General features: G+C 58.2%; 1 protein-coding gene across 2 annotated transcripts; it reads left to right on the top strand.

Moving 5' to 3' along the window:
* Positions 1-484: 484 nt before the first annotated feature.
* CST7 (cystatin F) lies at positions 485-12,144 on the top strand. 2 transcript variants are annotated; one of them, XM_037811206.1, is made up of 4 exons: positions 485-653; positions 9,799-10,007; positions 11,023-11,139; positions 11,540-12,144. In XM_037811206.1, exons 1-4 carry the CDS (start codon positions 584-586, stop codon positions 11,615-11,617), a joined length of 474 nt encoding a protein of 157 aa, XP_037667134.1. In that variant the 5' UTR covers positions 485-583; the 3' UTR covers positions 11,618-12,144. The 2 variants fall into 2 exon arrangements, with proteins under 2 accessions (XP_037667134.1, XP_037667135.1); XM_037811207.1 differs by having other exon boundaries at positions 494-653; positions 9,799-9,971.
* The last annotated feature ends 1,000 nt before the right edge of the window (positions 12,145-13,144 follow it).

Here is a 13,144-nt window from a genome sequence, read left to right as displayed (position 1 = left end):
GGTGTGTGCGCTGACCACGTCGAAGGGTGGCTGTTTCTAACACTAACTTTCTCTTCATCCTCCAAAAGTGCAGGTCCAGACCTTGTCTTCCCACCTGAGTCCCCTGGGAGAGGTGCCAACTCCCACGCCGACAGTCATGGGCCATTCCCAATGCCGAGTCTTCCGCGAGAGGGTATATCTTTTGCTTCTGCCAATCCCTGCTAATTTTTGGAGAGCATCGTCTCTCCCAGGCGTGGCTAGAGGTTGGAAAATCCCACATGGATTTGTTCATAGACCTCACTTCCTTTCCTCCTCCCCCGGCAAGAGACCACTGCTTGGAAACTTTCAGAAAGGAAGCGGTTGACTATGTGGCCTCTTGATCTGGAGGTAAAGAGCTTCTGGTTAAAGTGATTAAGCAAGAAACCCCCCAACCCCAAAGCAGACAGGCCGTCCCCTGCTCCACACCCCGGGGCGGTTTGCAGGCAGCGCCCCTCCCCTTCCCCTCCCGGCCCCTGACACCGGCCTCCCGGGCGCAGAGCGCAGAAGGCGGCTGCAGAATCCGAGGTGCGGACCGCTGCGTGCCCTGCCCTCTGCTGCACGCGCCATGCGGCCGGCCTGGGCGCTTCTCGGCCTCTGCTGCCTCATCTGGAGGGTCACAGGGGGCCCTTCTGGAGGTAAGAGGAGGGTGTCTCCCCTCCCCTCCCCGCATCCCCCCTGGGGCTCAGCGCTGTGGCATCCCCCAGAGTGTTCTCCTGCTTCCCAGCCCACTCTCCGAAGCCGCCCTGGGGCGCACGGTGACCTGGTCCCTGAGTCTTTCTGGGTGCGCTTTCCTGCCTTGGTGGCACCGGGGGACCTGCACCAGCCAGGAGAGAGGTGGGGCTCCCTGTCCAGCTGCAGGGGCTGAGGCTGCCTGTTGGGGGAATGGGCTTTGGGGAGGAGGGTGCGCCTGGGGGTGCCACTGGCACGGCCCTGCGGGCTGGGACACGGGAAGCTGGAGCCCACACGCCCTCTGTCCCCGCTGCTCCCGGCTCTGCTCTGCGGCCTGATTGGGGCCCCCGGGGTAGAGCTTCCCTCGGGCGGTTTCTATCTGGTGGCTGCTCCTTTCTGCCTGGTGCCTGCTGTCCTGTGACTCAGCTCGAGGGGCTCTAAAGCTGAGGCACCCCGTCCTTCCTGCGTCTGCACCTGGGTCAGCGCTGGGGAGGAGAAAGGGAGGGGACAGCGGAGGGCAACCTGGGGCTAGGAGGGGACGCATAGGGAGGTTCCTGGACGCCCACTAGCATGGAGCCCTGGGGGCTCGGACCCCCGGGAGCCAGGATGTTGGTGGAGACCTAGAGGACAGCACCTCACACCCACGAGGAGATGGGCTCTGGAGGTCCGGGAGGGATGGGACCCAGTGGGAGGCTGGTTTCTGCCCTCCTCCCTCCTGGGAAGCGGCCTGGAGCCAGGCAAAGGTGACAGGCTGGGGGTCCTCAGACAAGAGCCGGGTCAAGAGGACTGGGGCCAGCAGTCCATAGAGGGGTGACACCCCCACAACTGTGAATCGGGCCTGAACCCAGCCAGGGTGGGTGCCTGACTCAGGGAGACCAAGGGGGCCGAGCAGGTGGAGGACGGGAGGTGACGGCCAGTGGATGCTCACACACCTCTACCGATTCTGGGAGGCCACAGCCAGCAGGGGGCTGGGGACAGGTCACCCCTCGCCTGCCTGACCTTGCCCGCCCCCCGCTCCCTATGCTCTCAGCCCGGCAGACCCTGCCCCCTGGGCTCTCCCCCCAGGCTGGCCCTGTGCTCTGTCCCTCCCCATCCACGAGATGAGTGACCACTTCTCAAAGCCCCAGAGAGGGGCATCTAGAGGGCGAGCGGGGCCCACTGTCTTAGCACTGGCTGGGATCTAACCGTGCATCCTGACTGTGAACTACTTCCAGAAGGGGCTTCTCTGTGCCTCAGTTTCCCCATCTAAAAAAAACGGGGACAGTAACAGGACCACATGGGCTGACCCTGGTTGCAAAGCCCCGGGCGACTGCTCGGGGGCGTTATTACTGGTGGCAATGCCTCCCGCCTGGCCTGGAGTCTCCTGTCCCTTCCACTGAGGACACTCACAGAGGGAGATGGAGGAGAGGGGCCTCGCCCCCTTCCAGAGAGGCAGAACCAGGCCGGGGCACCAGGGCTGCCCCAAGCCCCTCTGGTCTGAACCCACGTCCTGATCTGCACTGCTCCCCCCACTGACGGAGTGTTCAGAGGTTCAAACCCATACACAGAGGGCCTGGGGGCACCTCACCAACCAGAACGTCATGAAGCCTCAGTCATATCATCTATGAAATGGGTAATTTAAAAAAAAAGAAAACTGCCTCCACCTTGGGGCTCCAGAGGGCACGGGGTCAGCACACACTGGGTCTGGGCACCTGAAGGGGGTCGGGGGGCTGGCCCACGGGAAGCGCTGAGCGGGCCACACACCACCCGGGTTGCCAGGAAGGCAGGAGTTTCTTGTGCTCACCTTATCTGAAAACCTTGGGGCCTTGGCTGTAGATTGGGGGGAAGGGAGGACCCCAAGGGGTAGCCCACTGGCTCCTTGCTCCTCTCACACCCAGGCGCCAGAGCCCTCCGAGCTGAGGCCCTGCAGCGGCTCCCCTGGCCTGGGCCCTCAGAGCTCAGGAAATTGCTGCGCTGGTTTCCTCAGACCCTCTGCCGTCAGCTGAGATGCAAACCCCTCTTCTTTCTCAACCTGACTTTCTTCTTTTCTGGGAAGTGCCACCGGCTGACCCCAAGCCTGCCCCTCCCCGGGCAAGCCTGCAGCTGGGGTAGGGGGGCTTGTCAAGAAGACTGTCTGCTCCTCCCTGCCCTCGCCGTGGGACACGTGGGTGGGTGAGCATGTGGGTGGCTTCACCAGGACAGAGAGCTTTCGTTTGGTTCCTGTTCATGAGGCACATGATGGATGGATGGATGGATGGATGGATGGACGGATGGGTGGACCTTCCCGTCTGCCCGAGGGGCGAATGCCATCCAATTAGGTTTTACTTCTCCATTGCAGCTTTTCAAAGCAAACGTTCTTCCACCTTGGCCCTGGAAGCTTCCACGGCCTGGCTCCGTACATCATCCTGACTCCTCTCTTTCTTCTCCCAACCTGCTCCCTGGTTTCTAAAAGACCCATCATCCACTTGCCCTCTCCCACCCCACAGTATCTCAGCTCCTGCCCCCAACACCTCCGAAGCCCCCTCTCAGGACTAGGGCACCCCCAGTCCTCTCCTGCAGCCTCCCCTGGCCCTGTACTCCCCGAGCCTCACACGTACCCCAGAAGGCTCTGACCTGGAGCCTGCTCCTTGTAGCTCCCATATTGCAAGTCCGTACAAGGACGACACATTTTTGGGGAGACTGAGACTCCATTGCCCCTTTGCAGGGCCCCATGTGACACCCAGCACTTCACGTGCATCATCAGCACAGAAAATTTCCACCACAACCCTGTGATGGGGTTTCTGTGGTCTTCCTTTTACAGATGAGGAAACAGGCACAGAAACTTACGCCAGCAAGGGGCAGAGATCTAGGATTGAGCCCTGGAGTCCAGCTCCATCCCCCAGGCTCCAGCCCCAGGCCCTGATGCATCCCTTCATCTGGGAGAAGGGTAGCAAGGGCCCCCCACTCTCTTCCTTCTCCCCAACACCTCCCTCTGCCACCACTGGGGGGGTTCCCAGTCCTAGTGGCGAGGAGCATCATCCTGCCTCCTGGGGAGGGGGCCAAGAACTGTTCCTGCAGGGGGCTGTGCCTGGGGCCTGGCAGGGACCACGGGCCCATCCTCTGTGGTTTGAGATTTTTCCAGTGGGGGCCATCCATTTGCCCCGCCAAAACCCCCACTGGAGCTGCATCATTTGATGTTATATTTTACAGCAATTGCACTATTGCACGCCACTCACTGACAAGCACCCTTATGTGCTGCCTTGTACCTCCTCCCCTGTGAGGATGAGAGCACAGGCTCAGAGAGGTCGTGCAGCTTGCCTGGGGCTGCCCAGCCAGTGAGGGTCAGTGCCCGTGGGTTAGCCCAGCATCTTATGTGTGCCTGGGGCAGGGAGACCTGTGTGCCCCCCAAAGGACAAGGTGTACACACCCTGCTCCCCACAGACCCCCAGAGCCTGTGGAATCCACAGCCACCCAGGCTCACTGAACTTGGATGGTGGCATGTGGGGGGAGCAGGGGGGCCCAGGATCACGGTGGGCAGAAGGTGGGCACCAGCACCCCTGAGCTTGGCTTGCACTTGTCCCTGCCCCAAACCTCAGGCCCTGAGCCCCAGGGGGACCCAAAGGACCCTAAGTTCCCTGAGTCCAGGCCCCTGAGGTCCCAGTGCCTGTCAGCAGGAAAAGCCGAGGGGAGGGGGGTTTCCTGAGCAGCTCCCGCAGGTGACCCAGGGTTAAGCCAGCACCACTTGCCCTGCTCAGGTTTCACAACACAGGGGTCTCCCCGCCTCCACAGCCATACCCACAATCCTCTGGGAAGAGGAGGACCCTGGCCCCTTCCCCACCAAACACAGGAGCTCCACAGCAATGTGCCTTTAAAATAATCCAACTGTGTACACATTTCTGTCAAAATATTGAATTGAGGATATCCCTCATGTAGTCTGATTTGTTCACAGAGAGTCAATTGAAGAGGTCAACAAGAGGTATGTATAAAGCGCAGCTTTAAGAAAATACAGGGAAATGTTATAGAAGAAAAATAACGCAATGTTGAAATCAGTCTCTTGAGAAAAATCCTAGAAAGGTAATGTTATCTTGGTCACAGGGGCTGGCAGGGCAGAGGGTGGCAGGGCGTGGGGCGAGGGACAGACAGCTCATCCGTGTGTCCAGCACTCAGAAACGCAGCCAGGATCACGGGTTCCGGACCCCCTAAGCTGTACGCGCCCAGTGTGTCTTCATTTGCTGGAAAAGTCCATTCGGGATGCATGCCCAAAGCTCACCATTGGATCTTTTTGGCAAGTGCCTCTTTGCGCTCCACAAAAGGTGGCTGCCCAGGGGATGGGGGCGCACGGGACCCCCCGCCTCAGCCTCAGAGCCCTTTAGGGGTCACCAGCCGCTCCGAGGTTGGCCATGGGAAGTCCAGTGCTGTTGAGGGGCAGGACGCAGAGGCGAGGGTGCCACGTTTCTTGCACCTGTCCAGGTGCTCACACAGCGGTTCTCCTCCCTGCCTCTCTCCTGGGCCAGGACTGGACGTGCCCAGCTCTGCAGGGCCCTCATCTGAGGAGGGGGTCCGCACACACAGATGACTGCAGCCACCCCGGGGCTTCCCAGCCGGCACCGGCTGTGCCCTCTCGGAATCTGCAGCATCTTGCATTTTGCACAGAGGTTCCCATACCCCTCGCCCCGGGGACCATGTCACCGTGCCCGTGTGCGTGAGCCCAGGGCGTGGCAGCCCTTTCTGCGGCCCAGAGCTCATCTTTCCTGTGTGGGTTCACACCCTTCTTAGGCTGCAGCTGCTAGGGGACAAGGAGAGGGGGTTCCTTCCGGAGGAGGTGACACGGCGGGGGGGACACACACTAGCCGAGGGGCGTGCTGGGTGCTCAGAGTACCTCCCCTTGCACTCTCGGGGAGGTGGCCAGGTGGGGACTTTGCAGTCACCCTGCGTCTCAACGGAGGGTGCCACTGGGAGCATCGGTCATACTGATGGGCTTTGAATTCTCTCTGAAGGCGCCTGCCGAGTCCTGGGCACTGTCTCCCTGCAGGAGGATTTCATGCCCATCCTCGTCATCACTTTCCCTCCGTCCCACCCCTGCCTCCCCCACCTCCACTGAGGCCAGCTGTGCCCTCAGCGTCTTCCAGCTCCTTCTTCCCACCGCTCTGCCCAGCTCCCAGCCCAGCCCCTTTGCACCCTCTTTACCAGCGAGGCTGGATTCACCTGACCGGACCCGCTGCCACCACTCCCCACCCCCACCTATGTGGGCTCTACCTCCCCCACCAGCCCCAGCTCTGCAGCCCCCGTAGCACCCATCAATGAATGGCTCTTGAAGGGGGATGAACAGAGTGTGCTCTTTAGAATTCGTCAAGCCTGGGTGTCGCCCCTGCACCACTATGGACCTCAGTCTCTTCGTCTGCGAAATGGGGCTGGTCTCATGACACAAGTCAGCTCCAGCTCTCAGGACCCCTCCAAGAACCCGCTGGGTGCGTCAGAAATCCCAGATTCCCCCAAGGACCCTGAGACAGCCTGGGGGTCTCCCAGGGGCGTTGAGGTGGGGGGGGGGTCTCCCAAACAGTTCCTGTGAGGGGTCGGCAACCCTGGCAGAGGCTTGGCCCCAGGGCAGGGCTCTCAGTCTGAGGTTTGGCTGTGGGTTTTCCTCCTAAAGGGGATTCACCACTTTGGGGGTGCTTATTCTTAAAGATGTGCCTTTCCCTGGTGATTTCTCTTGGCGGATCATCCTAAAAAGAGGTTAGACGCTTAACCTTTTTTTTAAATGAAAAATGGAGATTTTACTATATCTTTAGATGAATGTGAGACAGCCGATGAAGGTTTATTTCCTCAGAGCCTACATTTAAGAAACTTGTAGGTAATTAAAAACAAACCGACATCAGTATTTTTCATTGTCTTTTGTAACCTTACAGAAATCTTTTAGGAACTATCATCACATGTCTGGAAGGGATGTTTGTCTGCGGTTCAGCATGACCTCCGTTTCACTTCATTAAAAAAAGTAATAATTCTGTTAAATTCAAGGAAAACTAAATTTAAACATTTTATTTCAAAAACGGTTAACCGCAGTTACCTTTGAGATGTTGAGGAATGATTTTTAAATTTTTCATTATATTCTTCTGCATTTTTCAAATTCTCTACCAAACATACATCAACTTAGAAAAAGCAGTGAATGTAGTTTTTACTAAGAAAAGAAGTGGACGGTCCTATTAATGCAGGAACAGAAAAAGAAGGGAAACCTTGGGCACAAATGTGCTCATGTTACTGTCACGTCCACAGAGGTGTCGCTTGCTTGCTTCCTCCACAGTTTAGATGCAGCCATGAGCAGAAACTGGTTTCCAGAACAGGCTTTTGTTAGGGTCAGAAATGGCCAAACAAATCAACCTCGGCTTACTGTCCTCCGCAAGCACAAGGAAGGAGGGGGTTCAGCACTGGGGCCCCTCTCTCCTCGCTCCCCACCTTCCCTCCCTCCCCTCTCCCCTGCGTCCCTCCCTCTCCCCTCCCCACACCAGCCCAGGGAAATGCAGGTTCCAGGCCCTGACATGGACCCACCCAGCCCCGCCCAGGGGCTCATTTGCATCCCAGGGGCCTTAGGCACAGCTCCCACCTGGTGCTGTGGGAACACCCCAATGGGAGCTGCACTGCCACAAACTGGAGTCCCAGAGGGCACTGTGGGGGTGCTGTGGTAACACAGGCCCCTGCAGCCCCCCTGGTTTTCTGGAGGGACAGCAGGCCAGGCCCCTCGGACGGCCCATCCAGGGGGGCCTGGCAGGGAAGCCCGTTTGCCGTGAGGTTCCCTTGGGGTCTGGCTGCTGCCCCCTCCCCTTGCCTCCTTAGGTGCTGGGGGAGGAAAGGCCTGCAGGGCTGCAGAGTGCCAGGCCCACCTGCCCTGGTGCTTTCTCTGCACAGGGTGGGGGGGTGGGGGGGCGTGTGCTCCCCAGGGCCGGGAACTGGGTGGCCTGCATTTCCAGCCCTCTTTCCTCACAGTGTGACAGCCCTGGTAGGGGTTCCCAGCTGCCCTTGACACCCTCAGTGTCCCCCAGGAACTGGGGCCCAGCTCTGCCAGCCAGGCCAGGTCCTCCACAGACACCTACAGGCCCCCCACCTGTCCACCTCTACCCCCAAGCTCCAGGTCAAGGTGAAGGGTATTTCCTGTACTCCCTCTGGACAGGTCTCAGGGCCCATCCACTCGGTTCCCGTGAGTTGGGGACTCCTTCTCTTGGGGCCAGCGAGGACACTGTGGGCCCGGGCTGTCCCCACTCCTGCTACAGTTTAAGTCTCAGCGCTCCCAAGGCCCAGCCCCTGGCCACCCTCTTCTCCAACAGAGGAGCCTCTGCAACCCAGACTCTGCTGTGTCTCTCTGATTTTATTTGTGTGACAAGGATGGGTGACCACAGCCATCACTGATCACTCTGCTCCCAGACCTCGAAATCTGGAGCATGGCTGCCTGGTGCCACATCCAGAACAGCCACCTTCTGCGGCCCCCTGCTACCCGGTGTGCCCGTCACACCATTGGCCTCCCTGGAGAGGGGTGTCCAGGGCACACAGAGCTGGGGTCCCCAGGGCAGGACTGTCCAGGAGGACCCTGAGCCAACCCACACAGGCCCCTGAGCACTTGGAACTAACCCGTGTGGCTGAGGATTCATCTTGCACGATAGTGTTTAATTTTACTTAATTTTAGCTAATTCCATAAAAGAGCCGCATTGGCCAGCACCTGCCTAAGGTACAGCACAGTGCTGGGCCATCTCTGGCTCACAGATATTTTGGTAAAGGTCTGGGGATACCCTGAGTAAAGACCCATTTTACAAACCTGGAAACCCCGTTCCTCCTTTGCCCAATTTCTTTCCAAAACTTATAACTTGATTATCTAATACACAAGCAATCCATGTCTGTGGTAGAAAAATTGAAAACATAGAGAATCCTAAATTCAAGCCACCTGGAAGCCACACAAGAAAAGTCCCCCAGGCACTTTTTACTACATGGGGTTTGCAAGGCTTTTTCTGTTCATGTTTATATTCATTCATATTTATTAATAATAAAATCCAAACTCTGTAACTGACACCTCTCCCTTTGCCCTCTGCACTGTAGCCCCTCTGGTCTCCTCTTAGTCCCTCGGACACCAAGCCCACCCCTGCCACCTGGGCCCCAGCAGCCCCCAGCCCCTGCACCATCGCAGCCCACGGTTTTTCCATTCGGATCTGTGCAGGCCATGGCCTTGGCAATTCTCCCAGCTACAGCCTGGGGGTCTCCCTGCCTAACTTCTCTTGGGGCTCCAGGATATTTTTCTTTCTTGTTTATTTATAGAACGTAAGTTCTAGCAAACATAAGCTGCTGCAACCCCAGAGCCTGGCAGGTCAAGGAAGGCTCTGGAAGGTGCTCGGCAAATGCTTGTGAATGGATTGAACGAAAGAATGAACAGTTTGCACATTCGTCTTCAGCGAGCCAGTCCTAACTTGAGTGAGACCATCAAGGAAAGGGTCCTCGGGTCTGTCATGGCTCTGCCCCCATGGGAGCCAGGGGGCTGGAGAGTCGGGGATCACTGGCTCAGCCCGAGTCTGGCACAGATGCCAAGGGACATGACTTTTTGGGGAGAAGCCCTTGTTGCTTCCCTCATCGGTTATCCAAATATGGGCCTTCTTGGTACAGGAGACCATGGCACAGGTTAAAGAAAACAACCTATCCATCCCTCTGTCCATCCAACCATCCATCCACCGTCCACTGATCCGGTACCACACGCCCAGCTGCAGAGTGGGAACTGTGTGGGGTGCAGTGTTACCACTCCCGGCCCCACTCCCAGGGCTCTCGACATTCCAGGAGAGAGGGGGCCTGCACCCGAAGAACTCGCAGGGGGCAGCACCCGGGGGCACCGGAAGCCCGGCACTGCAGGGGGACCTCAGGCTGAACCCAACTCAGAGCTGAAAGTTGGGAAATAACCCGAGTCCTGAGCACTGTGAGGGCAGGGACATGGGGACAGGTGCTAAGCCTTATCTGTCCCTGTGCCCTCACAGCCTGGAACCTGGGGCTCCACAGGGAGCAAGGGGTGGGCGAGGAAGCCCTCCCTGGGAAGAGTAAGGGAAGCTGGGCACCCCCAGATGTGAGGTAAGATGCCAGAACTGCACCCCGCAACACCAACGTTCTTGTGTGTCTGTGTTTCTCTTTTAGATTTTTGCTCCCAGATCCATAACTCAGGTGTAAAGCCAGGATTTCCTAAAACCATCAAGACCAATGACCCAGGAGTCCTCAGAGCTGCCAGGCACACCGTTGAACGGTTCAATAACTGCTCAAATGACATCTTTTTGTTCAAAGAGTCCCATGTCAACAGCGCTATGGTCCAGGTGAGGGCCCCAGTCCAGGTGGGGGCCCCAGTCCAGGTGAGGGCTCCAGTCCAGGTGGGGGCCCCAGTCCAGGTGGGGGCCCCAGTCTAGGTAAGAACCTCAGTCCAGGTGAGATACCCAGTCCAGGTGAGGGCCCCAGTCCAGGTGAGGGTCCCAGTCCAGGTGAGGGTCCCAATCCAGGTGAGGGCTGAAGTCCAGGTGGGGGCCCCAGTCCAGGTGAGGGCTGAAGTCCAGGTAAGAGCCCAGTTCAGGTGAGGGCCCCAATCCAGGTGAGGGCTGCAGTCCAGGTAAGATCCCCAGTCCAGATAAGAGACCCAATCCAGGTGAGGGTTCTGGTACAGGTGAGGGCTGCAGTCCAGGTAAGAGCCCTGGTCCAGGTAAGGGCCCCAGTCCAGGTGAGGGCCCCAGTCCAAGTAAGAACCCCAGTCCAGGTAAGAGCCCCAGTCCAGGTGAGGGCCCCAATCCAGGTGAGGGCCCCAGTCCAAGTAAGAACCCCAGTCCAGGTGAGGGCCCCAGCCCAAATGAGGGCCCCAATCCAGGTGAGGGCTGCAGTCCAGGTACGAGCCCCAGTCCAGGTGAGGGCCCCAGTCCAGGTGAGGGTCCAATATAGGTGAGAGCCTTGTCCAGGTGAAGTATACTGCTCTAGGGGTTCAGTGGGTGCATGCCGGGAACAGGACTCTTGTCTTTGGCCTGTGGCCAGGGCAGCCCCAGGGAAATCTGAGGGCCAAGTTCTGGGCAGGAAAGAACTGTGCTAGGATGGAACAAAAAACCCACATCCCACCCTGGGATCAAGCAAGCCAATGACTGCCAAGCATGGATCCCCCACAGACCCCCCCCAATACACTAGATGGAGGGAGGGGGTCTCAGCACCATCCCGAGGCCCCAGTACACCATGGGTGCGGCTCCACACCAGCTCAGCACCTCCCCCCCCACCCCAAATGCTGATCTCGACAGCTCCCCACCTCTCCTGACGCCACCCTTGTTTCTGGAAGAGCCACCTCCTTCCACCTGTGCCAGGTAACCCAGAAGCCCATCCTTCTGGTCTCTTCAGATAGTGAAAGGCCTGAAATACATGCTGGATCTGGAAATCGGCAGGACCATGTGCAAGAAAACCAGGCACCCGAGTCTGGACAAGTGTGACTTCCAGACCAACCACACCTTGAAGCAGGTACAGCCACCTGCTCCACCAGGGCTTGGGAAACACCCCCTTCACCACGTCTCTGACCGCACAGCTTCTGGTTTCACTCCTGGAACACAGCCCATGGCTTTGGGGGAAAGTGCCACCTTCCAAGAGAACATGAGTGGGGTGGGGGAGGCTATGGCGCCCCAATTCCCCAGCTACATGCTGCTTCTCCACCTGATGGGCCACATCTCCAGGGAACGAATGTGGTGGGCTGGGGGGAGGGGGCCGAGAGCAAAGAGGAGCTTCCAGTAATCCAGAAACTATATATGTACACACACACACACACACACAGACACACACCTACATAGAGAGGCAGAGAGAAGAGCACTCGCTGGGGGCGGGTGGCCAATCCGGAGGATTCTCCAGCAACTCTTCCTGCTTGCAGACTTTCGGCTGCTACTCTGAGGTCTGGGTCATCCCCTGGCTCCACGAGATCGACGTGCCCGTCCTCCACTGTCACTGAGCCCCTCCTCACCAGCACTGCAGCCTGGGACAGACGGGCAGCTCCTTCCCCTCAGTCACCTTCGGCCGCAGGGCCACCATCCGGCTGGTACCAGGCTCTGAGTCTTCTGAAACAGGATCTCGTGCGTGAGCAGAGGGGGAGGGCAGGTGGGCTCACAGTGCAGCGCGGTGGAGGCAGCAGACCACCGGTGCCAGGCTCGCTGTGTCTCCTTTGCTTCTGGAATTTACTCATTTTGCAGACACCGTGCACTTAGATTCAGGGTCTGGCATAGGGGGCTGAGTCCTTGGGTGGGAATTACTCAAGTCAGGGGTGAATCCTGGCCTCCTGGGGGATGTCAAGATGTGGGTGTCCCCTGCCCCTGCCCACCCACTGGTCCCAGGCCCGCAGATGTGAGTCCCAAGGGCCACCTTTGATCTGAATACTAGTTACAGCACTGGGTAGGGGGATGAGCCTGCTCCCAGCCACCTTGACCTCTCGGGGACAGATGATGATGAATAAAGATGAACAAAGAACTGGCCATCTGGAAAGCCATGCCTCTGTGCTTTTCCTTCTACATGCCGGGTCAGGAAGGTAAGGCAAGCACCGGGAGGGTCTCTGTCCCCAGGTGGTCGGGAGAGCTGCTTCCAGAAAGCCCCTCAGAGGCTTCTCCAGTGACTAGCTTCTAAGACACATAAGATGTTGAAGCCGCCTGGGGCAGGCAGGCCTGGGCCAGCACCACTAACCGGTGGGTGGGCAGCCACCCCACCTCGGGGATCACCCCCTGGCTTTGCTTCACCTTCCCCTGAGCTGGCAGAGGGAGCCCAAGAGTGAACGGCTGACAGCCTGGGTTCTCTTGAGTGTGGAAATGCTTATCACAAGCAGGTCCCCACTTGGACATAGGGGGTTGGGACCCTCTCTTTAGACCTACCCAGGAGACAGGGGCCCATTGCAAAAGAGGCTAAGGAAGGCACCCTCTGTTTGGGGCTTGGGAGAAGGAGAGACCACTGCAGGCCGGAAGGCACCGGGGTCTCTCAGAAAAGACAGGCCTTGAGCTTCAGACGGAAGAAGAGCGAAGCAGCACAAGAAAGGAGAGACTCAAGGAGACTGCCAGGGGCTGGGACAGAAAGGGCCAGGGACAGAAAAGGTGACCCCTCAGACTGCCTGCACCAGTGAGCCCGGATGAGTGCCTCTCGACTGCACTTCCCCCTCCCCAGCGACAAAGCAGGGCATGCTGGCATTCAGGATGTGTTGTCACCTGCAAAAACGAAGGATTTGATCAGAGGAAACAGAAAATCTGCATTAAATGCATATGGCAGTTTAGCAGGTGTAACCTTGAGCCACATGCTCACCACTTGATTTCCTTCAGGGATGAGATTAACTTTAATTCCAAACTCCCCTGCACTTTTGCTGCCTCGACACACCTCCTTCTGGGCATCGAATTCTGGGATGGGGGTGGCATACCATGCTGTAAAATATTTAATTAAAGGGCCTGAAGTCAGCCCCCTCCATAAGGGATAAATGAGCTTATCCCAGCCCTGTCAGCTCCCG

This window comes from Choloepus didactylus, chromosome 19, assembly GCF_015220235.1.
Source record: "Choloepus didactylus isolate mChoDid1 chromosome 19, mChoDid1.pri, whole genome shotgun sequence".
In the NCBI taxonomy this organism is placed as follows: domain Eukaryota; kingdom Metazoa; phylum Chordata; class Mammalia; order Pilosa; family Megalonychidae; genus Choloepus; species Choloepus didactylus.
This window is presented reverse-complemented; position numbering and strand designations above follow the sequence as displayed.